At 38.2% G+C, this 14,350-nt stretch overlaps 1 protein-coding gene across 1 annotated transcript in view; it reads right to left on the minus strand.

Annotated features, from left to right (window-relative positions):
• Positions 1–14,350, minus strand: part of KCNH8 (potassium voltage-gated channel subfamily H member 8) — a 404,012-nt gene that overhangs the window by 179,886 nt on the left and 209,776 nt on the right. The window contains exon 5 of the mRNA XM_036761371.1: positions 10,661–10,901. Within this exon, the coding sequence (XP_036617266.1) occupies positions 10,661–10,901 (241 nt within the window). The remainder of the gene's footprint in view (positions 1–10,660; positions 10,902–14,350) is intronic.

The following is a 14,350-nucleotide window of genomic DNA, read 5'->3' on the forward strand; positions in this document are numbered from 1 at the left end:
AAATTACAGAATTTCAAAATTGGAAGGGACCTCAGTTGCCATCTAGTTCAGCTCACGCCTGAAAAGATTTCCAGCAGCAACATACTTGACAAATAATAATCATCAACACTCTCCTTGAACATATGATGATGGGAAATCTAATGATGGAGAACTCACTACTTGCCAAAGTGGATCATTCCATATTTGGGTAGCTCTAGTTGTTAGAAAGTTCCCCTTCCCAACCCCGCCTCCCCAACATCAAGGTTGAATTTATCTCTTTTCCACTTTCACTATTTTCTCTCAGTTTCTCCTTTTGAACCTTATTAGGAAAAGTCATTTTTCTGCTCTATGGTAGCCCTTCAAATACTTGATGACATCTGTTATATCCCCTGTCTCTTCTTTTCAATCCAAATATCTGCAGTTTCTTCAGTCAATCTTCATATAACTTCAACTCAAGGTCCAGTCTGGTTTCCTTCCTCTAGTCCTTCTATACTTTCTGGATCTTTCCTTTGCTCAAAACTATTCCTGATTATCTACCAAGTAAAATTCAATTTCCTCTTCCTAACATTCAGTTCCTTCCACAATCAGGGGTTACCCTATACTTCTGCCTTTACCTTCCCTCCTTGGTTTGTGTTTTCTTTCTCAAAAGAGGCTACTCTGTGCCACACACCTCTCCACCCTTCATATGTTTCCTCATCTGAAAATGAGATAATAGTAGCATTTACCTTCCAGGGTGTTTCTGAGGATCTAAGGAAATAATATGTAAAGCATTTTGAAAACTTTGAACTGCTATAAAATGCTATTATTAGTATAATTCCCAGGGGTCAATAGTCTCTTCCATCCCAATGACCTTATATTTATATATTTTTTCATTATTTAACTCTGTACACAACCTTTTCCCCATGTAGAATGTAAACTCCTTTAGGGCAGAGGTAGTTACTTTTGGTCTTTATATTACCAAGGCCTGGCACAGTATTCTATACATAGGAGGAATATAATAAAAGGCTTGCTAACTAATGAATGAATGAGGGTTGTTGGTTTCAATCAGATATACACAATTGGCATGGTCATATTAGATGAGCTCTCAACTCCCTCAGAGCTTTGGCATCCTGGCATTCTCAAAACTGTGCTTTCCCTGACCCCTGTGATGCAGACAATTGAGAGGTGGCCTCAGGCAAGGTATTGCCATTCAGGGATAAAACTTTCACCTGTATCTAGGTCATTCCACAGACATTCCTAAATTAAAAAACATACATTAAACAGACAGTACTGAGTTAGCAGCTGCAAAAATCTCAAGATGATGCAGCAAATTCTGAAATTGCCAAACAGGAACCCTGACCAAGCTTCCCTCTTTTGTTATGCTTATCAGAAAAAGATGACTTGCTTGAAGTCTGAAGCATTGACAGATGTCAGATTCATTTGTAATTCATGTTTGTTAATAAAGCAGGCAGTACCTGCCAACTACGCTAGAAAGAATGTATCATCTAGGTTCAGAAAATGTTGAGTTGGAAAAGACCTTGGGTACCACAGAGTCCAGCTTCATTACTTGCTATCTGAGCCTGAGTAATTTATGTCACACTTCTGAGCCCCAGTCTCCTCATAGGACATTGAGGACGTCAGATTGAATGACCTCTAAGGTTCACCAAATATCCTTTACCTCCCTGTCTGACTTAATGCACAGGGTTGTGCAGAGGACCAAAAGATCTTGGGGATAAAGGGACCCTGAAATTAAAGAAACATTGGGGCCAATGAAGAGGTGAAATGCTCAGGAAAAAACCTTTTCTTAATGAAAAAAGGGGAAAAGTAGAAGGTAAAAGTGTGAAATTTGTGGAAATTATCAATTCCTTTGGTGATGAGGAAGAATGGCAAATATATGTACCTCTACCAATAATATATTTGGACATGATGACAATGGTAATAGAAATAATCTATTAATTCATTTTTATAGTAGCTGACATCTGTAGATAGATACAGATGTATAGATATCTTCTATCTATAGAAATCTTTTCTTTTAAAAATTTTATTATTTATTCTTACCATGTATTTTTTAGAATTCTGAATTCTATTTCCCTCCCAAACCTCCCCTGCCTCTGAGAAGTCAAGAAATGCAATATCAATTATACATGTGAGATTATAGGAATACTATTTCCATATTAGTCATATTGCTAAAAGCAAAGCAAAAAAGTGAGAAAATTATACTTCAATTTTCGTTCAGACTCCAGTTCTTTCTTTGGAGGTGGATAGCATTTTTCATTATAAGACTGGAGTTGTCTTGCAACATTGCATTGATCAGAATAATTAAGTCAATCACAGTTGATCATCAGACAATAATGATGTTACTGAACTGTATTCTCCTGGTTCTGCTCATTTCCTTTTGCATCAGTTAATGTAAGTCTTTCCAGGTAAGTCTGAAACTATCCTGCTTATCATTCTTATAGTACAATAGTATTCCATCATTATCATATACCACAACTGGTTCAGCCATTCCCCAATTGATGGGCATTCCTTCAATTTCTAATCTATTGCCATAAAATTGATGTCCCAAACATGAGACTCAAACCTATGTAAACTAGGCCCTCCCCTGAGGCAAGGAGGTCACTAGGGACTCCCAATCTCATCAAGTAAACAAAGGCCAAACTCTTCAAGGGCACTTGGTTGAACTGAGTGCTAAGAGCCCATTTTGATTGCCAACGCACTCACCCTGTGCCCTCTGTCTATATACATATGTATATATACATGTATATGTATACATATATATGTATATTCCCTTCAGCTACCCTAATACTGAAGTCTCATGAATCATACGCATCATCTTTCCATGTAGGAATGTAAACAAAACAGTTCAACTTTAGTAAGTCCCTTATGATTTCTCTTTCTTGTTTACCTTTTCATGCTTCTCTTGATTCTTGTATTTGAAAATCAAATTTTCCATTCAGCTCTGGTCTTTTCACTGAGAAAGCTTGAAAGTCCTCATTTTGCCTTGGAACATGATACTCTGTTTTGCTGGGTGGGTGATTCTTGGTTTTAATCCTAGCTCCATTGACCTCTGGAATATTGTATTCCAAGCCCTTCGATCCCTTAAGGTTGAAGCTGCTAGATCTTGTGCTATCCTGATTGTGTTTCCACAATACTCAAATTGTTTCTTTCTGGCTGCTTGCAGCATTTTCTCCTTGATCTGGGAGCTCTGGAATTTGGTGACAATATTCCTAGGAGTTTTCTTTTTGGGATCTTTTTGAGGAGGCAATCAGTGGATTCTTTCAATTTCTATTTTGCCCTGTGGCTCTAGAATACCAGGGCAGTTCTACTTGATAATTTCTGGAAAGATGATATCTAGGCTCTTTTTTTTTATCATGGCTTTCAGGTAGTCCAATAATTTTTAAATTATCTCTCCTGGATCTATTTTCCAGGTCAGTGGCTTTTCTGATGAGATATTTCATGCTGTCTTCTATTTTTTCATTCCTTTGGTTCTGTTTTATAATATCTTGATTTCTCATAAAGTCACTAGCTTCCACTTGCTCCAATCTAATTTTTAAGGTAATATTTTCTTCAGTGCTCTTTTGGACCTCCTTTTCCATTTGGCTAATTCTGCCTTTCAAGGCATTCTTCTCCTCATTGGCTTTTTGGAGCTCTTTTGTCATTTGAGTTAGTCTATTTTTAAGGTGTTATTTTCTTCAGTATTATTTTTGGGTCTCCTTTAGCAAGTCATTGACTTGTTTTTCATGGTTTTCTTGCATCACTCTCATCTCTCTTCCCAATTTTTCCTCTACTTGTCTAACTTGCTTTTCCAAATGCTTTTTGAGCTCTTCCATGGCCTGCGACCAGTTCATGTTTTTCTTGGAGGCTTTTGATGTAGGCTCTTTGACTTTGCTGACTTCTTCTGGCTGTATGTTTTGGTCTTCTTTGTCACAAAAGAAAGATTCCAAGGTCTGTGACCGAATCTGAGTCTGTTTTCACTGCCTGTTCATGTTCTCAGCCAACTACTTGACCCTTGAGCTTTTTGTCAGGGTATGACTGCTTGTAGAGTATAGAGTACTTTATCCCAAGCTTGAGGGGCTGTGCTGTTGTTTTCAGAGCTATTTCTACACAGCAAGCTGTGCCACACCAGTGTTACACCTCCCCCAAGAACCACCAACCTGGACCACTCTGATCTGCCACTTAATTCCTCCCACCAGGTGGGCCTGGGGACAGAAGCAACTGCAGCTGTAGCTCTGTAAGCAGCCTCAGAGCTGCACCACCTCCACCACCCCTGTGGTGGTGGAGGACTATGAACTCCTTTCACTCCCTGCAGTTTCCCCCACTAACCTCCTCTGTTGTCTTTGGTGTTTGTGGGTTGAGAAGTCTGGTAACTGCCACAGCTCACTGATTCAGGGTGCTATGGCCTATTCAGCCCAGCTCCCAGTCTGGTTGGTCTGGGCGCAGCCCACACTGGGCTCTGCTCTGCTCCTGGCATGGTGTAGTAGACCTTACCCAGAGACCATCCAGGCTGTCCTGGGCTGGAGCCCTGCTTCCCTCTGCTATTTTGTGAGTTCTACAGTTCTAGAACTTATTCAGAGCCATGTTTATTGGTGTTTGGAGGGTCCTGGGGGAGAGATTTAGGCAAGTTCCTGCTTTCCAGCTGCCATCTTGGCTCCCTCCTTGTTTTCTTCTAATCTTGGCTGCATTGATTTTGTTTTTACAAAACCATTATAATTTAGCATAATAAAAATTTCCATTTTACCTTCTGTGATCCTCTCTATCTCTTGTTTGGTACTAAATTCGTACTTTATCCATAGATATGACTGGTAAAATTTTCCATGTTCTCCTAACTTGCTTATGATGTCACCCTTTAGATCTAAATGATGTACTATTTTGACCATATCTTGGTATATGGTGTAAGATATTCCTAGTTTCTTCCAAACTGCTTTCCAGTTTTCTCAGTAATTTTTTTCAAATAGTGAGTTCTTAGCCCTAAAACTTGGAACTTTGGGTTTATTAAACGCTAGATTACTAGGGTCATTTGATAATGTGTTCTGTGTATCTAACCTATTCTATTGATTCATCACTGTGTTTCTTAGCCAGTTCCTGAATTTTTTCATAATTGCAACTTTTAATGCAATTTGAAATCTGGTAATACTAGGCCATCTTTCACATTTTTTTCAATGATTCCTTTGATACTCTTAACTTTTTTATTCTTCCAGATGAATTTTATTATTATTTTTTACCTCTATAAATAATTTTTGGTTGCTTGATTGGTATGGCACAGAATAAGTAAATTAACTTAGGCAAAATTTTCATTTTCATTATATTGGCTCAGCCCACTCATGAACAATTAATATTTCTCTTTCAGGTTTATCTTTTTAAACTTTTCTCGAGTCTTGTGCTTGAATGTCAAATTTTCTAGTCAGCTCTGGTATTTTCACCAGGAATGTTTGAATACTTTATACTTTTTCTCGTTAAATATCCATTTTCCCCATGAAAGATTATACTCACTTTTGCTGGGTAGGTGATTCACGGTTGCAATTCTAGTTCCTTTGCCTTCTGGAATTTCATATTCCAAACTATCTGTTCCTTTAATGTGGAAGCTGCTAAATATTTTGTGATCCTGACTATGGCTCCACGATATCTGAATTGATTTTGGCTGCTTGCATTAGTTTCTCCTTGACCTGGGAGCTCTGGAATTTTGCTATAATATTCCTGGGAATTTTCATTTTGAGATCTACTTCAGGAGGTGATCAATGGATTTTTTCAATTTCTACTTTGCCCACTGGTTCTAGGATGTCAGGATAGTTTTCTTTGATAATTTCTTGAAAAATGATGCTTAGGTTATTTTTTTCATCATGGATTTCAAATAGTCCAATAATTATTAAATTATCTCTCCTCAACCTATTTTCTAGGTCTATTTTTTTGTTGATGAGATATTTTACTTTTTCTTCTATTTTTTTCATTCTCTTGATGTCTCATGGAGTTATTAGCTTCCATTTGCCCAATTCTAATTTTTAAGAAATTTTTTTCAGTGAGCTTTTGTATATCTTTTTCCATTTGATCAATCCTGCTTTTTAAAGTCAGTGGATTTTTGTGTCTCTTTTACAATTTGGCCAATTCTGTTTTTTAAAGTATTATTTTCTTTAATTTTTGCATGTTCCTCTTTTACCAAACTGTTGACTCTCTTCATAATTTTCCTGGATCACTCTCATTGCTTTTCCCAATTTTTCTTCTACCTCTCTTATTTGATTTTCAAAATTCTTTTTGAGCTCTTCCAGGAATTTTTGTTGGCCTTGAGTCCAATTCACATCATTGTTCTTTGAGGCTTTGTTTGTTAGCCATTTTGACAGCATTGTCTTTTTCTGAGTTTATGTCTTGTTCTTCCCTGTCACCAGAGTAGCTTTTTATGGTCAGGTTGTTTTTGTTTGCTCTTTCCCTTGCTTGTTGATTAATTTTTAAGTTTAGTTAAAGTTGGGCTCTGTTCCTGAGTTGGAGAGGGCACTGTTCCAAGCTTTACATTTTTCCTGCTGTTTTCAGAGCTAGTTCTGGGGTCTGTAAGCTTTTGGTGCTTCCAGGGTGATATGATCCAAATCAAGAAGTGGTCATTGATTTCTTGGCCTGTGCTCTGTCTTTAGCCAGAAAGGAGCTTTGCTTCCCTGCAGCCACAAGGACCAATGCTCCTTTCTGCTTTGGAACTGAGACCTGGATCCATGCTCCCTTGTGAGTGACCACAAGCACTCTTCTCTGCCCTAAAACTGTGACCAGGACCTCTGGTTCCCTGCAGTTCCAAGAACTCATTCTCCTCTTCACCCTGGAAATTTGGCTCATAATTGCATATAAGCAATGTAGCAGGGTCCTGCACTTAGTGCCAGCAAAGTGTCCCCTGTAGTGTCTTTCTGGCCAGTTTGATTTTCTTAACACGTTGGGGCTGAGAGCTCCTAATGCTGCCACTGTTGCTCTTGCAGTTGCCTCTGGACTCTTGACTGACTCTCACCTTTTCATCACAGACCTCTCCTGCTAACCTCTTAAGTTATCTTGGGCTGGAAAATTATCTCACCTTGACCTTTTGTTGCCTCTGCCACTCCCCAATTTGATTTGAGGTGTTATGTTAAAGTTTTTTGACAGGAAAAATTGGGAGAGTTCAGCTGATTTTCTGCTTGTACTCTACCAACTTTAATTTATAGGTGTCTACCCAAATGCATGCTGATGACCAGGTAATTGATTATTCTTCATCCACTTGGTCTTTTCTGTGTGAATTGTATGGGCAAACTTTTTTGAGTAATTACGGATTTCCTCCAAGTGGCTCTGTAACATTACTACAGTCAGCAAAGAGCTTGAATATGAGGATCTAAGTACATTCATTTGGACTTGATTTCCAAATCCAACACTTTCCAATTGACCATGCTACTCTTGACCTTGACCTTTTCTTTATACTTCAATATTCTATCTACTATGCAACACTGGATCAGATGAAGATGAATTTGAAAAAAAAACTTAGAAAAATAGCAAAAGCCCAACATTGTGTATTGCTCTTACTCCAATGAGATTATGTTGATGGGGATGAAAAAGGAATTTGATAGTCATTGGGTTAATTAACTCTGAGCTATATCACTTACCAGCTCCACCACCATTAACTTCCCCAACATAACCAGAAATATACTCTCAATAGTGCTTTGACTGGCAGCTGCCATTCAAAAACATTACATGGAATTTTTGGTGATGTTGGTACAAGCGATCCAAATCTGGATGTGTCCTGGCACATACGGGATATCTGGTTACCTTCACTTAGGATGATTTTTTTTTTCTTTTTGGCAGGGCAATAGGGGTTAAGTGACTTGCCCAAGTTCACACAGGTAGTAAGTGTGTGTCAAGTGTCTGAGGCCAGGTTTGAATTCAGGTCCTCCTGACTCCAGGGCCAGTGCTCTACTCACTGAACCACCTAGCTGCCCCTAGGATGATATTTTAAGCAATACTACATAATATTTATATCTAATTGCTTTTCACTTGCAATTCAGTTATCTCTTAATGTGAATTTAAAAAATTTCTTTCCAGAAAGTTGTAAACAAATCTTGAATGCAGCAGTGATACTGGCTACTTGAAAAGACCTTTTTGTCAAGCAAGAATTCTTTTGTAATGTAAGACAATTATACCTAATTTGTTTTGTGAACAAAAATATTCTTATGTAGAGTTCTCTTAACCTGTAAAAAACTCTCACTTTATACACAGTAAGAACATTCGGTTTTTTTAAGCACCTAATTGAGTAGCTTTGTGCTCAGTATCTTCATAATGAAATCATTAGTCACTGATGAAACAAGGATGGCCTGTGTACAGGGATGCTGTGTCGATGTCTGTGATTTACACTACTTAACAAAGTGCCCAGCACACAGTAGGTGTTTAATAAATATTTGTTCATTGATTGATTCCATATAAGTGGCATGAAAACTCCATCTTCTCTATTCGATAGTCATTCTTTCAATTACACAATGGAAGTTATATAAATACATTTCTATCACAATGCTTTTTTTTACAATGAAATGAAAAATATTTTCACTGCCCTATTTCTGTGGCTTCAAAAGGATTCTAGAATAGGGCTTAAGAAATCTAATCATACATTATTTCAATATCTCGGTACCTTGTAGCAAGGGTAGAAACAAAATCACAGAATAATAGATAAAGCTTTAAAAGAAGTTACAAGTCATTTATGTCACCCTCCACCTCATTTTATAATCAATCAACAGACACTTATTAAGGACCCGCTTGAAGGCAGCTAGGTGAAACAGTGAATAGCTCATTTTTAATCCTCATTGATTATATCAATAGGTCTTGAAATAGATGGCCACATCAGGGGAACCAAAGTACTTTGATATGTTATATTTGTTGATGAATTGAAAGCAAAATCAATTTATTTAAAAAAATTCATTGAGAACCTGGTGTGTGCAGACCAATGGGGGTAAAAAACAGTCTGTTGTCAAGAATTTAGAGGGACATACAACATGCATACCGATGATTCAATACAAAACATAGAGAAAGTAATTTAGAAGCTTATAAGATCATAGTATTAATGCAATGCTTGGAAGGGGTCTGATAGGCCATCTGATTCAAGCTCTTCATTTTGCAGACCATAAAACTGAGGCACAGGGGAATGAAGGGACTTGCCCAAGGTCACAGGCATTAAGTAGCAGTGGTGGGATTTGAAGAAAAGTCCTCTGGCTCCAAATCTAGCACATTAACAAATATTCAGAGATTTGATTCTAGCTCAAAGTCAGTGCCTCCAAAAGACCAACCACAAGTAAAATCTCATAGCCAATGGAACAATGGCCTGTTAGAATAAAATCTTTCACTTCTTCATGACACAAGAAAGCCCATTTTTATCTCCACTAATTCTCTTGTCCTCTCCTTCTTTCCTACTTCTTTACCCTACTGCTTGTTCTTCAGACCTTTGCTCATGTATGAACTAAAAAAAAGACTTCAAGAATCTTCCTTTTTTATTTTCTTAAAGGACAAGATTTGAGACCCTATAATATGTGGCTTAGCATATGTTCTAAATACCACTAATTTTTGAAAATTCCCTTGTTTGTATTCTATTCTCCTGTAATCATTTTCTAAGAGGAAACACAATGAAAAAAAGTCAAGGAGAATATGCTTCTCCTGCAATTCCCAAGTGTCTTCTACCCTCTCTAGTGCTTCTGTTTACTCAGGGATCCAGAAGAAAAGTACCAGAAATAGAATTCAGAGGCAGCATGACCCAGGGGAGAGCGATGGGTTTGGAGTCAAGAAGACTTATATGTGTATTCTGCCTCAGACACCTACATGGGGCATGACCCTGAGCAAGTCACTTAGCCTCTCTGAACCTCAGTTTCCTCATCTGTAAAATGGAGTTGAACTTAATGACCTCTATGGTCCCTTTTAGTTCTAGATCTATGATCCTAAGATCTAAGTCATTTGACTGTCAAATCCAACCCTCTTTCTACTTCAATACTTTCTCCACCTATATGACCTTGGGCAATAAAAACTTGTCTTTCCTCGACATCAGTTTCCTCATCAATAAAATAGAGTTTTTTAGGCTATGTGGCCTTTAATGTCTTTCCCACCTCTAAATATGTAATACACATCTCTTCTTTCTAGCCCTTCAAAATGTTTTTCTTTACTATGTTTTTTCAAGACAAGATAGTAATCCTTATGGAATCTAGCTCCATTCAACCTGAGTAAAGGCAAAGGGGGTATCCAGGGTATTCTGGGGACCTTGATTCTTAAGCATGGAGGAAACATTCTGCCTCATTTTATAGTTTTTGTTACCATAGTATCTTGGTCTTCTGACAAGGTGATAACACCATCTTTACTTCATTCTAACAGAAATTAATTAAGGCTGTGAACCACCTTGGTAAAAAATAATTTGCTGGCTGCAGGCAAAGAGGCATATGACAGAACATAAACAAAGCAACTCACAAATCCTTTTCTTTTAGTCCAATTTTGATGAAATGAGGAGAGAAACATAAAACACTGGCTAGGGTTTATTTGAATAAAGGAACAGTGGAAAAGATGAGGAAGGCAATTCTAAGAAATTCAAATATGTCCTTCTGTGAATTTGCATGAGGGGCCAATTCATGCCAATGCAAATGAAGTCTGAGCTCATCTTCACTTCTCAACAAGGTCTGGATCACACTCCTGTCCTTCCCTTCCCTTTGTCAATGGCACCAGGGTGGTCATCTCAGGTTCTTACCTATAATGAACAGAATCTCCACTGCTATGTCGCTGACCGTGGTGCTCCTTGTGGTGGACAGCTCATCATTGCCAATAAAGCAAACGTTGTAAGGTACAGTCACGGCGACATAGAACGTCGCCAACAGGATCAGCCAGTCCCAGCCAGCTTTAAAAGTGCTAAAATGCAAAAGGATGAATTTGGACTTTTTTGCATCTGAAACTTTGTACTCCGGAAATGCTGGTTTATCTACAAAAACATTCTGTAGACAAAAAAAAGGAGAGAGAGAGGAAACCCCATATTAGCTAAAATGCTTAGATTGAATTGCATACACTTCTATAAGTATAGTATTTTGTGCTTATAAAATCCATATATACTCAAGTAACTCCTTCCTTCCTTCCTTTCTTTCTTCCTTCCTTCTTTCTTTTTTCTTTCTTCTTCTTCTTCTTCTTCTTCTTCTTCTCTCTCTCTCTCTCTCTCTCTCTCTCTCTCTCTCTCTCTCTCTCTCTCTCTCTCTCCCTTTCTCCAATGGGAGAATGGAGCATAAATCCTGTTTAGCATATTGCATTGAAGATACCATTAACACATCCAGAACCATAACTAACAACTTTTGGTACCCAGAATAAACAGCAAATATTGTCCTCTAGGAAAAATAGAACTGAATCCACCCACTAACCAACCATGGTGGGATGAGGGAGACTGTGATATATAGACTGATTTGAAGAGAGATTCCAAATGCCAGCCCTGTAGCTGGAGAGACCCCAGAACACTTTCTTTTAGCAGGATAGAGACTCTCAAATAAACAGAGACCACTGCAGGGGACAGAGGAGGGCAAGGTTGGTTGGATCACATCAGGGGAGTTAAAGGTGACATTAAAATAAATATAAAATTATTTAAATTATTATTTAACTTTTTTGATTTTTAAATTTAAGTACCCTAGAACAAAGTTCCAACTGACTATCCTAGTTACAGTATTAGCCATTCACTGCCATGATACTGGTAAACATTTTTAATTAAAGGCAATTTCACTTGGATGTCAAAATAGAAATCTCTATGTAGGGTTAGTGCCATTCAATTAAGGAATAAAGTGAACTTACTCATGATGTTACCTAGGGACATTCACAATTGGAAATCATCACAAACAGCAAATATAATTTACATTTATGTTCCAGTGAGAAGCAATTCCTGGAAGAATGTAGAAGACTTTGCATTTTAAGGACGCTTTGGAGGCTCAAATATTTCAATAGTCAGCTTGGACTGAAATCCTTCATTCTGACTTTATTAATGACAATGACTCATGAACAACTTAAGAAACTTCTTTTCATTGGAAACGTGGTGTAACAGAGTGGGGTAGGGCTCATGTTCTGGATCTACAGGGGTTTTTTTTTGTTAGGAGATTTGGTTGATTTTTGAATTTTCAACAAGCCTTGCTTTACCTCAAAGAACTGAATGATAATGATGGTTATGAACACCAGTAAGTCTTTCTATAGACAGAGAAGGAAGAAATAATTACTCTAGGCAAGGCATTTAAGGAAGAAAGTAGATGTTCAGCTTTTGTAGGTAATTAAAGCCTGAGAAGAGCTGGGGCTTTAACAAGTGTAGAAGCCTTTGGCTTTGAAATTGTTCCAACTTGATGAACAATGTCTCTCATTTTAATACAAGATAAAGGAATATTCAGAAAAAAGCATGTCTCTAAAGACTTGAGAGTCATGTGCTCAGGAGCATACATTTAGCCTGCTAAGTAAGGGAAACACTAAATATGAAGTTAAAGGCTGCATTTGAGAGGGTAAGGTTGAATTACAAACTGGATGGCTGGAATCTGCTGAAGCTTCGAATTTTTGAGTATTTAGAGTATGAATAAAGCCAGGAAACAAAATGTGCTATAATCAAAGACCTTTAAAGATGTCTCAGGCTTAACCAGTAGCCCACCCAGGTTGATTACAAAAATTTCAGCCAAAAGCAATGAGACTAGAAGCTGGGAAAATTTCCCCTTGGAAATCGATGACTCAGTGAAACAAAAAGTTTTTCTTCAGCATGTAACTATATAATGTGCTAAGCACTGAGACTATAAAGAAAGGATAAACAATATTTCCTGCCCACAAAGAGCTTAGATTTTGCCAGGAAAAGGATTGATACTATTCCTTTACTGTGTTTTCAGCTGCTCTAATTTCTTGCCAATTTATCCCATTCACCTGGGAGTACCAATAAGCCCCTTTCCACCTCCCAAACCACTGCCTGTTCAATTTAACACTGATAACCCATAATGCTTCTGTTTCACACTTGAGCTTCTACTGTTCCCAAATTGGAGGTCCTGGTCAGCTGCTTGTCTGTTGTACTGATTCCCCATCTTATTCACAGATTCAAAGAGTAATAAAATGAAAATATGTACCTACTATGTTTCAGGGCAGGAGGTACAAGAAAAAGCAAGAGTTCTTGTTCTCAAGGAGCTTATTATATTCAAAGAGCTGGAAGGGACCTGAGAGAATACAGGGTCTGACTACCTCATTTTACAGGTAAGAAAATAGAAACCTAGAGAAGTTGCATAATTTGCCCAAGGTCACATAAGTGGTAATACTGGGGATTTGAACCTATGTTCTTTGCCTCCAAATCTAGGACTCTTTCACACTGTTCCATGCTATTGTTCTCTGAGAGAAGGAGTTTGGGCCAGAGCTAATTCAAGCTTTTGGAGGAATCCTAAGCCAGGACAGTTAAAGGGTAGGTTTTGGGCAGCAAACATTTTTTTTTCTTGCTATCCCCAACATCCAGCCCAGCGCCTTGCACATAGTAGGAGCTTAAAAAGATCAGAGATATAGAGGTGGAAGGGATCTCAGAAGCTATATAGTCTGACCTCTCTTTTCCCTCTTTATTTTACAGAATGGAAAAATGAGGGCCTTGAAAGATTTTGCTAAAATTGTAGCCAAGGTTCAAGGCAATTGGGCACCAAACAGGTGAATAGCAGTGAAGTCACAAGGACATAGAAATTTTAACCACTTTCAGGAATACTAGAAAATTTAAGGCTAAATCTCTCCCCTGAAATAGATATCCTACTTTCTGATGAGTGTAAATATCTAGCTGGCTTGCCTGGAGAAGCCCTCGGGTTTTTGTAGCTGATTGGTGACCAGGAATGATGTGCAATCCACTAGCTTCTACCTCCAATGGATTCTGTTTGATCATGAAGAGTTCCTGGAGAAGGGAAGGGCCCAGGAAGAAACTGAAGGTTAGGGATTGCAGATATAGTGTTGCATTGTAGATTCAATATCGTTGACTCCTCACACACTCAACATTCAGCTAAACTTGTCTATTTGCTGCTCCTCACATGTAACATTCCACCTTCCTTCTTTGTGGCTTTGCATGAATTGGTTCCCGCTTCCAGGAATGCTGTCTTTCCTCCCCCCCCCAACTCCCATGCAGACCCAGCTCGAGTGTTGTTGCCTACGAGCGGCTTTTCCTGATCCCTCCAGCTGTAGCGACAGCTAGGTGGAACAGTGGATGGAATGCCTGACATGGAATTACAGAGACCAAAGTTAAATCCTGCCTGCTATGTGACCCTGGGCAAGTCACTCAACCTTTTTCAGACTCAATTTCTTCATCTGTAAAATGCAAAAACAAGAGCACCTGGATTGTTGTAAAAAGTAAAATGAGATAACATATGTAAAATATTTTAGAACTCAATGCACCATGTAAATGCTTGTTATTATTAATTATTATCAC

The sequence above is a fragment of the Trichosurus vulpecula genome, chromosome 5 (genome assembly GCF_011100635.1).
Source record: "Trichosurus vulpecula isolate mTriVul1 chromosome 5, mTriVul1.pri, whole genome shotgun sequence".
NCBI lineage: Eukaryota > Metazoa > Chordata > Mammalia > Diprotodontia > Phalangeridae > Trichosurus > Trichosurus vulpecula.